The sequence below is a fragment of the Astatotilapia calliptera genome, chromosome 1, assembly GCF_900246225.1.
Source record: "Astatotilapia calliptera chromosome 1, fAstCal1.2, whole genome shotgun sequence".
NCBI classification, from domain to species: Eukaryota; Metazoa; Chordata; class Actinopteri; order Cichliformes; family Cichlidae; genus Astatotilapia; species Astatotilapia calliptera.
The window spans coordinates 5,509,093-5,522,759 of NC_039302.1; the positions used below are offsets into that span (position 1 = coordinate 5,509,093).

Consider the following 13,667-nt stretch of genomic DNA (forward strand, 5'->3'; position numbering starts at 1 on the left):
TAAAATAAAAAAGCTCACTTTATCCACACAGTCGTCAAAGAAGGCCAGGCTGGCGTCTTTGTCGCTGACAAAGGAGCACTCTTCGATAAAGCGGATGAACATCTGGGTCTTCGTCATTAGGGAGTAGAACTTCTGGTGTGAGCGGTCGCGGCTCTTCAAGAACCCTGAGGGGAGAAACATAGATGAGTTATTAAACATGGTAGTAACCTTACTTTGCCGAGATCTAACATGTCAGTGTAATAACTGAAAGATGATTTGAGATTACAGTGGGTTTACCTTTATAGAAGATCTCACTCTAACTTCTGAAAAATGGTGAGCAGTCACAAGAATAATTTAAAGACTTCTTCAAAAGGTGTGTGAGTGTGTGGTTAAAGAACCCATTATTCTAGAACAAGCTGTATGTATACTGCATCCATTTGTCTTGGTTTGGATAATGCAAGCCACAATGTTGTTAGTGTAATGGCCAATACGGGATGTGCAACAACGTGGTGAAAAACTTCCATAATAGATGCTGAAAGCTTCTAATAAGTCACTGAGTAATAAGTCACTGCTGTTATGAGACTCAGAATAGGATGGATGGTTTCTGGCTCACAGCACGGATGTGGAAGCCAAACACTTCCTGCAGTTGATAAATATTTTAATCATGACCACTTGCAATTTGGGCCTGTTCAGGTCAGTTTCAGGGTAGCCTCACGATACCATTCTCTATGTCCTTCACTACATTTTAAAACATTGGCCTTAAAAATTAGTCCACTTACCGATTACTTAAAAAAACAACAACAAAATCTTTAATGCATTTCAAACTTTTGCTTTTTTGCTTTGTGCTGTCACTGAAATGCACTTTGGATCTGACAATCTGAGTGCCAAATAATTATGTTTATTTAGTTCACATTTCTTCCAGTGACCTTAAAAATGCAGTCCAGTTATTTTTGACCTGAGTTATGACTTCAAAACAACAACAGGGTAGACCCAAAAAAGTTTATTCTTTTCATCTGGACGTAGCGTTTTCAGTTGGAGAAATGTTTCATCATTCACCTGAGTGACTTTTTCATACACATACATTTGCATAATGACTGAAACTAGCACCACTGGTGAACAGTGGGCTGTGAGGTCAGTTGTCATGACCATTGATCAACAACCACTCACCATTGATCAGTTTTGAAGGGATTTCCTAACCTGGATGATTAAACAAGGATTAAGAAAACAATAGGTAGTATCGTCAAAATAATAAAATAATTTCTATGAAATAAAGTGCCACATACTAAATGTCTAAATGCCCCTTGTCTGTACTAGAAAAACTTCTGACCAGTAAGTACGCTGAAATAAAATCAACAAGCAGCCTACAAGGCTTTAGTGCTCTCTAGTTCAGGATTACGTTAGGCCCGTAGAGAACAAAAGGAGGTTGAAATGTCTTAAAAGCAGCAGGAAAAGAGCAAGGATTAAAGTTCATTAATGCTCATCAGAGAAAGACGAATATTTTAGAACACCTCTAAAACAGAGTGCCATCAGCACACTGAGCTTGGTGATACCATTTTAAAGAAAATGGATTGACTAGCAGGTGGTGCTTGTGTATGTGTTCATCTGTTATTTAGAAAATAACCTGAACTGAAGTAAAAGTTTGTTTTTTTAAATTTACCATCTGCTTTGCAAATTTGAAAAATCAGAGTAAAAAGGAACACAGCTGCAGCGTGTGTGTAAAAATGTCATAGACACAGATGTTGATTCATATCAACATATTAACATACTTAGTAATATTTTATTGTTGTGGATATTAAGTAAAAAGTGGTCAGGAGTTCAAATGTGATGTACGAGCTGTTACATATTTCTTTGAGTTATTATGTAATATACTGCAGCTTTTCCTGTTTGCTGTATCACATATTTCAGACAGGACGCAGCCTTGGCTCCAGCTATTCTCCAGTGGAGCAGGCTTATCACCCCAACTCACTTCAACTGTGATGCAAAGCAGCTTTCATGGGCTCAGACCCACAGGCAGGATGACAACCCTCTGGAGCTCAGAAGCTGCAGTGTTAACTGACTAACCTTCAGTTTGCAAGCAGCCTCGACCCTTCAACCCGAGCATCTCCTCAAAGCCTAGCCTTCCTGCCCAAACAGCTTCTCTGTGTATTTACTCGGAGGTGGAAATGGACACTTACGAAAGCTCATGTATTAAACAACGCCATCTGTGCTTGAGGCAGGCCAGCTGTCGAGAAGAAGGTGCGACAGATGATGTGGTCTTAGCTTAAATATTCAGAACGTCATTAGCACTAATCATGCATTGTGACTGTACAACTAGGACTGGATAATGATGAAAAAGTAGAGCAAAGTTAACTTTTGATTCTGCGCACCACATTGGATGTTAACAGCCTCAGCTCTGTTGGTCAATTGTCAAGTCAGTTCCCTAGAGCTCTTAGTTCTAAGAAGGCTCTTGTTGGTTGGTCTAGATTCTCAAATTAAAATGACTCAGTAAGTCTCCACTAACTCATTAAATATCCTTGAGATTAGCCAATAGCCATGCTAATAAAATCAATGGGGAAGGCATTGAGAAATACACAATAAATCTTCTTCCCCACACCCTCCAAAAAAATCTGACAAAATTAATAGAGCTAATCTGTCAGGATATGTCACACAATTTTCTTACTTTTTCCAGAAAGAAACTAAAATAATAGTATCAGCATTATTTTCTCCAAGAGCTCAGGCTGGCTTCTGTTTCAAATCGTCAACATTATGGACGTCAGCGGTCAGGAGACAGGTAAGACAGCAAGTGTATAAATCCTTCTGTAAAATGTGGTTAGTGCACTATTGTCAGAGTGATTGGCTCACAATGTGTAACACGCAACAAACTTCTACTAGTTCCAATTAGGGAATCTGGGTGGAAAAGTCTAATTAGATTCTTTATTACTCCACATATTACTAACAAATTTCAGTGGCATCAGCAACAATATTGGAGACAGTGTGGTCACTTAAAGACCAATCACTCTCATATCTTCTGGACATGTACACAATTGACACCATTATGGGACAGTATATTCAAGTTAATGGATGACATCATGGCTTATGCCACCCCTAAGGAACCCAAGACCTTCCTACTGGGTCTGCTACCCAGAGATTTGATACCAAAAAAGGACAGAAACTAGAAAGGCCATAACAAGGAATTGGATTAGCAGAGCAAGTGCTAGAGATTATAGAAGAAATACACTTGATCGAGAGACTAACTTTCTTTCTACGACTCGAAGGACATCTTTTTCCACAACACTGGACTAAATGGCACAATTACAAGCAAAGGCTTGAAGACTGTTATTTAATCCAGTCTATACCTCTTTATTTGTAAGATTCTTGAATAGTGTCCCAATTTGTTCCATTTATATTTCTGATATATTTTTGTTACATTTTTGTTGCTATGGAAAATTGGAAATAGAAAGTTTAAAAAAATGTGGTGAGTGCAGAAAAGTACCATAAGGTTCAGGCTATGTTAAAGAATGAAGGTGGTCATACCAAATATTGACTTCCAAGCTGATTAGAATTAAAGAAACTCTGTTTTGCCCAGTTCTGTACCTCTGAGACTTTTCATGTTTCTGTGTAAGGAATATGAAGAGGCCAGTGGGGTGAGGACACCAGCTAATTCATTCAGTCTGTTTCCTCTGCACATGGAGAGCTGTCGAGAGTTCAAGCTACATGTGGACACTGACATTATTCCTAATACCTTGCAAGTCAAAGAGTGAGCTAGCGTCTGTGGCTTTCTCTGAAGGCGCTTGAGTGATGGGGCGCAAGAAGGAGCGGTAGCCCTTCAGAATTGCTGCCATGAAGCGCAGAAAGGCTTCCTGGATCTCTAGCTCCAGTGTGTGGAGACTCTTCCCACAGCTCAACTCTGACGAATCGCTCATGCTCAGCTCCAGCAGCCCATCTGGTCGGTACTGACCTGAAGCAGGAGGAAAATGCATTTTAGCAGCTGACAGCACATATCAGGATCTTTAGGCTAATGTCAACATAAAGGGTAAATCACTACTTTCAGCTGAGCCAGCTGCATCATTTGCATTTTGATGAAGTGGTTCTGATCTAAGTGCATGTGTTGAAAGGTTTGTGCACAGCTGCAGTATTCCAGTAAGTAATCCTACTGTGAATGAGGATTAGTATTACATAATTACATTTTTTTAATCCTTAGTTGATATCCTTATTTAGAGACTTCCAACAGGGTTAAATGTCTCAACTACAACCTCTGGCATGCATATCAATATTCAGCACTTGTGGCAGTTACTGGCTAGATTTTCAACTTCACTGAATTAGAAAATTAAATTATTCAGATTCCTACAGCTCAAGAAGCAGCAGGTTTCATGTTCACTCAGTGGGTATGCTTCCTCAAACGCGCAAAAAGTTGATAACAATACAGTGAGCCCCACACCAGAGCAGACGGATAATTAGGAGATTATGCTTTGATAGGATTATTGCTGGCTTTCAGATTTGAATGGAGAGCTGGACAAAGGAAAGTGAATGGAGAGCAAATTGTAAAGGCAACACAATCAGTGACTACAGATGATAAAAATAGAAGAGCGTGCAATGTGGAGACCTTAGTTAGACCCTAATTATCATTGAAAGTGATCTTTACCATAAATACATCCAGAAATGAACTAAATAAACGCCAACACTGGATGCAGTTTTACAATAATTTGCCCCACCGCTTCAGCACTCACCATCAACAAGCTGCTGGTAGAGATTATTCAGCACATTCATTAGGTTTTTACAAGCTTTCTTTGGCAGAATCTTCCATGTGAGGGCTCGCTTATCTTCATGGCTAGAAAAGCAGAAACATACACTGAGGCCAACATCAACATGAGCAGTGGTTAGGCCAAGAGGGATTTCAGACCACCCCAACGTTGTCTGGCTGGTAATAAGGCCAAAAATGATGCGAACCATTACTGACCTTACCTGGCACGCTAGAAAATTGCATTCTCGTCATATTAAAACAAGTCTGACACTACCAAAATAACCATTTCCACCCAATCTCTGGCCTGATGTCTAAAGTTAGAACTCATGAGCCAGCAGCTATGCTGTCTGAAAAATAGAGGGACCAAAGGATGTTGAACTTATAGCTTAGAAGGTGCTGTATGGATCGCTGTATAGAACAATGAACACGGTGAAGATTAAGCTCAGCAAAATTCACTTTCTTACCTAAATACCTACAGCTGTGGGAAGGTTTTAAGGATTGTGCTTACTGGAAGATGGTGTTTGTGTCCAGGTCCACGCAACTGACATCCGGAGGGGGATCATAAAGATCAAAGTAGCGAGAGTCCACGCCTACAATGAACGGACAGGGGGCACTCAACACATCAGCCAACGCCAGGGGGCACAGAGGAATATACGGGCAGGGCCAGTGGAACGGAAAAATCATCTGAGGAGGGTGAAAAAGAGCACAAGAGCAGAAAAATCAGACAAACCTCCTTCAGTGAATTTCCAGTTAACACAGGACTGAGCTATAGTGCACGTGGTCAGATTCACAGTATAGCTGAGCCATGTATAGGATTAAAACAAAACGTGAACACCATCTGCAGTGTTAAGAAAATGTTTGTGACCCCCCATCCCCTCCCTTCTCTATCTCCTTTGACCTCCTCGTCCAGGTGTAACAACAGAATTACGGTGGATACAGGACATTCCACATTTCGTTTGGATTAAGGTCCAGACTTTGGCTTCATCATTCTAAAGCATTATGTTTAACTGTTCTTTGGTACTTGTATGCTTTAGATCATTGGCTCTCCTCATTACCCACAGATGTCCTGAAAATTTCATTTGTGTGCTGGTATAATTCTTAATTTTTTCTTAATTTTTTCCATCAGTGATGACAAGTATTTCTATGACACCACCACAATGTTTCACAGATGGAAAAAGGCTCCCATCCAGGAATGCTGATTATTCCTTTCTCCAAACATAATGCTTCTCATTTGAAATAAAAACAATCTATTCTCCATCCACAAAAACACTGGTTCAACAGCTTGCTGGCTTGTCCTGACTTGTCCATGTTCTAAAGAGAAGTTGTGTTCTCCTTGCATCCCTTTACTTCAAATTGCTGTTGTTTAGTATTATCTCGTTGGGGGAAACACGGAGTTAACTTCTGTGAAAGAGCCCTTTAGGTCCTGGGAAGTTACCCAGAGTTCTTTCATAGTCATTCAGACTTTAACATGACATTTTCCTTGAGTGATTTCTGTTGGTTGACCCCTCCTGTGGAAAGTAAGTATAGGTGGTTCTATGTCATGTTTAGCATCACAAACTTTTAATGTTAAGGTCAGGCTTGGATAAATCCACACTCTTAAAAGTAGGACACCCACTCACACCTGCTTGTCATCTGACTGAAAACACCTCTATCTAATTTCACCTTCAAATTTACTGCTCATCTTAGCAGTTCACTTTTCTATCACGGAAAAGTCAGTGGCCAACTATATATTTCTATGACTGGATTTGAAGGTTTTCTTTTTTACCTACAACAATGTTTTATTGTATTTATAGAGATATATAGACAGGGGTTCACAAATGTTTTCTTGCAATTGTAAATGCTGCCATTCATTTAAATTAAGTATAAAACAAGAAGGCAGTGAAACTAAGAGCAGATAGAGCACTCTATGACAGCTGAATGGAGTTACTTACAGACACGAGAGCCTCAGTAACACTGGTCAGTACGGCCGGTCGTAGTGAATGGATCAGGATCTTATGTTCAGTGACAGCAAACACCAGCAAGGTGACAGCGTTCTCTGGCCCAAGGTTGTGGAGCAGTGTGGAAAATCGACCACCACTAAATAAATAAATATATAAATGATTTTCTTTTAAATTGTTTCTTTTAAAATCTATTGTATATATTCTTTGAAAGAAAGGCTTTAGGTTTCTCAAACAACTCTAATATTTATAATATAAGGCCGAGTTCAGACCTGATTATATAAACTTGGCACAGAAAGTAAGGTAATTTGGATTTGGTGGATTATTTCTTTGTTGTAACAACAATTCTTGGAAAAAAATGTGGTACCTGGACAAACTTCAAATGTTGATTTTTAAGTAACCTAAGGTAAATACAACTGCAATAAAAATGTTCAAACGTTAAAGTAATACTCAGCCATGGAAAATTAAGGTAACTGATACCAATAGTACACCTTCAACTAGAACAGGGAAGGCCATTAAAGATGTTGAAGTGCTTCTAATGTTCAAAATATTAAAATGACCATTTAAGTAGAACCATGAAAGTCAAAACATGATCTGGAAGAACAGAAAAAAAAATTCAGATATGGCATTTCTGCTCATCAGAAAAACAAAAACACCCATATCACTGCAATGGTGGTTGCATGTGACTGTCAAAGCGTCACAGTCACATGCAACTGTGACGCTTTGATACACAAATGCAGTCTTGCAGTCCAAATATGAAGAGTGTTCAAAAGGAACAGTACCTGCAACCTCATTACAAATGTCTAAAGTCTGTAAAGTAACATCTGGATCAGCCAAAGTCATTTTGAAAACAAGTGCAGTGGACAGATGAAGGTCACACAGAGCTGTCTGGCAACAATCACAATGATTTGTAGAAATAAAGTGAAGCCGCGCCTAATTTAACAAAAACTTTAGATTGGAAACATATTTTCGTTTGGAGCTGGTGGGGATTCAGGGGCAAAGGAGAATCTGCATGAATAGACAAAAACAGGTACAAACTAACAAACCCTACCCAAAAGAAAGTAAGAGCATTGGCTACGAACCCACATTTTTCTATAAATATTTGTGTGGTCTCAGAATTTTACAATCTCAGTTTAAACTGAAACATTTAAGAAGCAAAGATTTAATTTTTCATGCAGTTTTATTTAATTTGATGGGACCAACATGCCTCTAAAACTTTGAGACACAGACAATAAAAGGCTGGAAATTTAAGTGGTCCTTAAAAAACAGCTGTGAGAACATTTTGCACCTAATGAGTGTCACTGGCAACAGGCCAGGAACACGACTGTATGAAAACAAGAGGATCTCAGGCACCACTGTGGGCATAACAGGGCATGACATGTTTCTGTCATGGAAATCACTGCATGGACTCAAGAACACTTCCAGAAGTCATTGTGCCATCCGCAAATACAGGTTAAAGCTCTATCATGTGAAGAAGAAGCCCTATGTGAAGATGATCCAGGAACACAGCTTTCTTCTCTGGACCAAAGCTCATTTAAAATGTAATGAGGCAAAATGTAAAACTGTTCTGGGGTCAGATTATATCAGTGTGTTCAGTTTGAAAGCCTGCATCTCTGATGATATAGAGTTGCATTAGTACCTCTAGAACTGACACTTGCACATGTGGAAAGTTGCCATCAATGCTGAGAGGTATTTACAGGTGGCAGCTTTTTCAGGGAAGCCCTTGAATATTTTAGCAAGACGGTGCTACTGCATCTATTACATCAGCATAACTTACATGCAGTCCAGACCTTTCACCATTTAAAAAAAGCTGGAAACAAAAATCCTGTATCAGACAAAAATGGGATGCTACACAGCAGTAAATATGACCCTGTTGCAAATTTTTTGGGACATGCTGGTGCAATTTTTTTCTGACAAACTGTACATTTTGTCAGTTCAACAATTTGATATGTTTTCTAACTGACCTTTTACACATATTTCTTTAGATCTGACACCAAAACTAACATTTAGCACTAAGAAACTTTGAGCACAGCTGCTCTTACCTGAGCGGTAATGGAGAAGAGACCGGCTGGCTCAGCATCAGGCTGTCATGAGGGGAAAGCTAAAGAAAAGCTGGAAAATGAGATAAAACCAACCACGCAAAAAAAGTCTGCACTGAATCATTTAAATGTTCATTCATAATGAAGGACCAAAAGCGGTGCACCCCTGCGGGTGAACTAACACCTTCAGAAATCAACTCATTCTTCAGCAAGATGCAGGTTAAACATTCTAGCCTGCATTAAATGCAATAAGCATCACAAAGAACCATTTTGCTCTTGCAGTTAAAACATACCTGCACAAGGATGCGAGGCCTTTGAGAAGAAGGGAAGGGAACTTTGTGCATGAAGTGGGAGATGTGCCTGGAATGAAGAAAAATGAGTGGAACATAAGGCCAAATATACCAGCAGTAGGCAGCAGAATAGTCCATCTGTTCAACCAGTAATGAGCAGGAGTGAAATACACAAAGCATGACTCTTCTGTTACACATTACCTTACCAGCAGAATTACAAGTATGTATCTGACCAAACACAATTTCTGTTCCCTTTTTTCTTCCTCCATGTGAGAAAAAAATTTATTTTCTCTTTTTCAACTCTAACATCAGGAAACACAGGTCCAGGTTCAGACACAATTAAAACTAAACTAATGACATATCTCAGCGTGACACCATGTAGCAAACTGCCAAAGAAAAGAGTTATATTTCCACAACCCAATCATTGTAGTCGCTAGAACACTAAATAATAACATGTTCAGCAACCAGAGCATACAATTTTTAAATGAAGAGAGAAAACACAGAGTACCCACTTCTCAATGGGCAGGGCATGAGGGCCTGAGATGGAGTAGCGATAGAGGAATGTGAGGAACTTGCGGAAAGCATCGAAGAAGGGCCAGTGAGAGAGCAGGCAGATACACTTGTTGGTGTAGACTGAGCGCGGGCTGCCGTTTGCGGTGCTGCTGGTGCCAGCGGCCATACAGCTGGAGGGAGAGGGTTTGTGAGGGTCGGGGATCAGGAGACCCAGCTGGGAGAGCTGCTGATCGGTCAGGCACTCCTGTGGGTAGGGCTCATAGAACTGAATGGCAGCACCGTAAACCTGGTAGAGGAGAAATAAAAACACAGGAAACCAGAAACAGTCTAAATACTTATATACCTCTGTGATGTGATAATGCCACAGTCAGACACTTTTCTTGGTTTAGATTTGCTTTTGAAAAGGATGCAAAAAAAGATTTTTGTAAATAATAATTGATCTGCCAGTGTTTCTGTGACTGGTTAATAAACTAAAAGAAAAAAAATCATGCCATTTGCAATTTTACATGCCCAACTTCACATCTTAAAATTACTTGCTTTATCTATCTGACCGCCTAAACTCAAAGATTTCATTTACACAATTCAGTCAGTGCTCATTGCAAATGTTGCAAATGAAAATCAACTAAAACCCATCAACCTATCAAAATAGTTCCCAACCACTTTATGCTAATCAGCCAATTAGTTCTGATAAGCCAATCATTTTCTTTAGTATCTCCTCTCTCACTCACACAAGCAGACATACTGGCAAAACCTGAAAAAGTTGATTCTCAGCACACTGGCATACCAGCTTAGCATGTGAGATAGTGAAATTAAAATGTTCTTACATTAAAAATTTTCCTAACATAATAATAATAAAAAAAACCCCACTTGAACAGTAATATCAACAGTTAAATTAGCCCACATCTTGTGCATCCTGTGAGTTGACTGAGGCAACACCGCACAGGTCACTGATGAAACATACAGCATGGGAATTGAGTTAAGCAGCGGTAAAGACCTATTGCAGTGCTTTGCCTCGAGGTTTCTTAGCATAATGTAAACTGTAATGGATTTTCTGCAGTTTATTTCTTTTTAGGACATCCAGTACCAAAATGAATGAATGCTGGCTCCTGCCCACCAGATTCTACAGCCTTTTCAGGGCGCAACGACAATCTAAAATGTCCTTGCTGTCCAGAAACTTTCCATCCAGTCTGTGTGTAGCTGTTTAACTTCTACTGATCATTGAAATGCCAACAGTGGTTCAAACAAACAGCAGTTAGCTGAGCTTTATAAATCTCCTCTGCTTCCTGGAAATATGAGACCTTCCCACAGATCAAAGCTAACGGGCTTATCAGCTGTGTTGCCTGTTTGGGTCCGTTTTTCACATTTTCCTCTGAAAGGAACTCAGGCCTTTGTTTGCCAATGAGTGGGTGTGTTTGCTTCTATGTACACACTGTGGTCAAAAATGAAGCCTTTTTATTAAAAAGCACTGTGTTTTCATTCTATGAATGTCTATGAATGACTTTCCTTCTTCCACCACAAAGTTTACGGTTTCATCCAGAAACAGAAAGCCAACTAGAAATAAAACTGGAGATTTGACACCTTTTAACTGACGATAAAGTTACAAAAAAAGTAGCAGAGACTGTGGTTATGGCAATAAATATAGAATATTTAACTTAGGCGTGATTGCTCAGTTATCAATGGAGTCTGCAGACTGCCAGAGTCCAGCTGGGTCTTCCTCTGACCTTGGCTAGTAAATGACAAGGCAGCAAACACACTGTCCTCACCAAATATCCCCCTTAGAGTCAACCTTCCAAACACACACACACAGAAACTTGACTCAGCAGCAGCAGACCGAGAAGGGTTTGGCACTGCCAACTGCTGCTGACCTCTAACTGACCTTGTTCAGCAGAGCAAACGATTAAACAGTGGAAGGCTTTGGATGTTATTTGTTTTCAATCGTGATTGTTTTACCACATAATTCACTAATATGTGTCAATATGACACTAACCACAACTGGACACCATTCCAAACCCAGAGATCAGCACAGCAGGCCAGAGCTTGTGTTTAGATTTGGAAACCAAGGATGTGCCTGTGTGCCTGTTTGAAACTGGAATTGTGCTCCTCTGCTGATGTGTCAGTGAACCTCTGCCGGGTTTGTTTGCATAAATTTACCCTTTCTTCTTTAATAAAGAATTCAAGATAGAAAAAAGCAAAGTTGGGCAACCATAAAAAGATGGCTTGTTGAGAAAAATGAGTTTCCTTTGGACTCCACAGTCCAAAAACATGCACGTTTTAGGATAACTGGTGACTGTAACTTGGCTGTCTGTCTCTATGTCTTAGCACTTGTAACCTTATCTATGGGGAATACTCTCCAATATAAGACTGCTGCAGCCCATTTTGAAATCTGAAAAGCCCCTCCAGTCAACCCAGGCCTTTAACCGTGATCATCACACAAGTCTATTGATTTCTTGATTACTAAGGTCTATCTTGGAAAATTAAAACTGTCCCTCTTTTTGAAGTGTGCTAAGTATTTGGATATTTTACTAATTCCTCAACATATCAAACTGTACGTATTGATGGATCAAAGTAAGTTTATATTACCCGCGTGAACAATGTTTACACCGCACAACACTATATTTTAGCCTTTATATAACTGGAATTGAAGGTAATAATGCCTCTTTTAAAGTGTGATATGATTTATGATGGGAAAATGCATGACTGGGATACTAAATATATCGGGTTACTGGTTTGATGTGCATATGTGTGAGAGAGTGACTCATTAACAGAAACAGAGTCTGCATTGTTGTGCCCTGAGAAGCAAAAGAAATAGCTCCATAAAAAGACAAAAGGAACAACCTTGTCTTTACAGTAGTGTTCAGGCATTTACTCTCCTAGTGAGCTGGTAGATTCTTTTTTGGGGGTGGGGGGGGGGGGGGGGGGGGGGGAGGCTGTTTTATTGTTGTGTTTTAATGCAAAGTTGCTGCCTTAAAATACAAAGCACTACATATGAGTTTATAAGGTTTTGGCAACATGCCTGACCTATTTTTACTTCTGGCATGCAGCACAATGTGGTTTTCTCGTGCCCTACTACAGTGTATGACTCTGTGGTCGTGTCAGCTGTACAGATGGCAGTTGAAGTCTGTTGATGAGGTCTAACAGTCAGTGGGAGGCTCTCAGATCCAATGCTGTTGCCAGAGAAGCTTGTAAGTCACCTGGATGAGTGAGAAATAAAGTAGTGTGGCCAAATATCCATTCATTTATCTCACCTTCTCTCCAGAGGCTCCGGTGAGGACAAAGGTGGAAAAAACAGGGAGGGAGTATTTGGTGTTAGCTGGCCAGCACTCAATTGTGGCCCCCATGGGAAGGCAGAAGAGAGGAACAGACTCTGGCAGAGGGAATGACTCATAGTCCTCCTCTGGATATCTGCTGAATAAACCTAACAGAAGGAAAAAAAGAAACAACAAAACCCCAAACAAACAACTGAGAACTCAATTTAGAGAGCAGCTGAGGGCAACAGCCTACTATGAATAACAATTACAAGCTAATGTGGATGCAAAATTGCCTTTCTAATAAGCTTAAAAGCAAACAAGTGCAATGTACTATAATCACAAAGATAATGTACAACTTTATCGAGGCAACGTGTCACTAGAAACGCCTGGCTTTGTAATAAGCAAACAGTCCTACATAATCGCACATTCAGACAATTAGTTACTGTCAGTGGACACAAATGAAGAACAATGAAGTACTGATTTTACTTTGGCACTTACTTAACTCTTGAGCTGCATCCAGCTTGATAAAGGATGATATGAACTAAGCGGTTACACAAAGAGCTTTACGATTTAAAGTTATGCCTTATTAGGAATGTGGACACTTCTGCTAGTTCAAGTAAATGACACTGCAAACACTTGCCAGCTACTTACTAAACAGTAGGGGTGGGGGAAAAAATCAATACTGTGTAGTATCGTGATATTTTGTTTGCTAATAATGTATCGATACAGGGACAGCAGAAATCGATATTTTGTTACAAAAAAAGTTTTTGTGGACTGGAACTCTTCAGAGCATGTTGATCCTTTTTCTGAGCAAGAATCCTGACATTCCTTCACTGTCCAAATGTGTTTAACTTGTTTTTTGGCAGCAATAAACATGACAGTTTACTTATTTTAATTTAAGACATGTTTTATTTTAATTAAGTTTAAAACTTTTTTATTTA

At 39.7% G+C, this 13,667-nt stretch overlaps 1 protein-coding gene across 12 annotated transcripts in view; it reads right to left on the reverse strand.

Annotated features, from left to right (window-relative positions):
• The window catches only part of LOC113012359 (C-myc promoter-binding protein-like), an 87,087-nt gene that overhangs the window by 36,527 nt on the left and 36,893 nt on the right, over nucleotides 1–13,667 (reverse strand). For all 12 annotated transcript variants that reach the window (XM_026153341.1, XM_026153107.1, XM_026153266.1 and 9 more), the window contains exons 5-13: nucleotides 12,724–12,893; nucleotides 9,478–9,764; nucleotides 8,969–9,035; nucleotides 8,679–8,737; nucleotides 6,631–6,775; nucleotides 5,208–5,383; nucleotides 4,686–4,786; nucleotides 3,701–3,916; nucleotides 19–164 (exon numbers count right to left, since the gene is read on the reverse strand). In XM_026153341.1, the coding sequence (XP_026009126.1) occupies nucleotides 19–164; nucleotides 3,701–3,916; nucleotides 4,686–4,786; nucleotides 5,208–5,383; nucleotides 6,631–6,775; nucleotides 8,679–8,737; nucleotides 8,969–9,035; nucleotides 9,478–9,764; nucleotides 12,724–12,893 (1,367 nt within the window). The remainder of the gene's footprint in view (nucleotides 1–18; nucleotides 165–3,700; nucleotides 3,917–4,685; nucleotides 4,787–5,207; nucleotides 5,384–6,630; nucleotides 6,776–8,678; nucleotides 8,738–8,968; nucleotides 9,036–9,477; nucleotides 9,765–12,723; nucleotides 12,894–13,667) is intronic.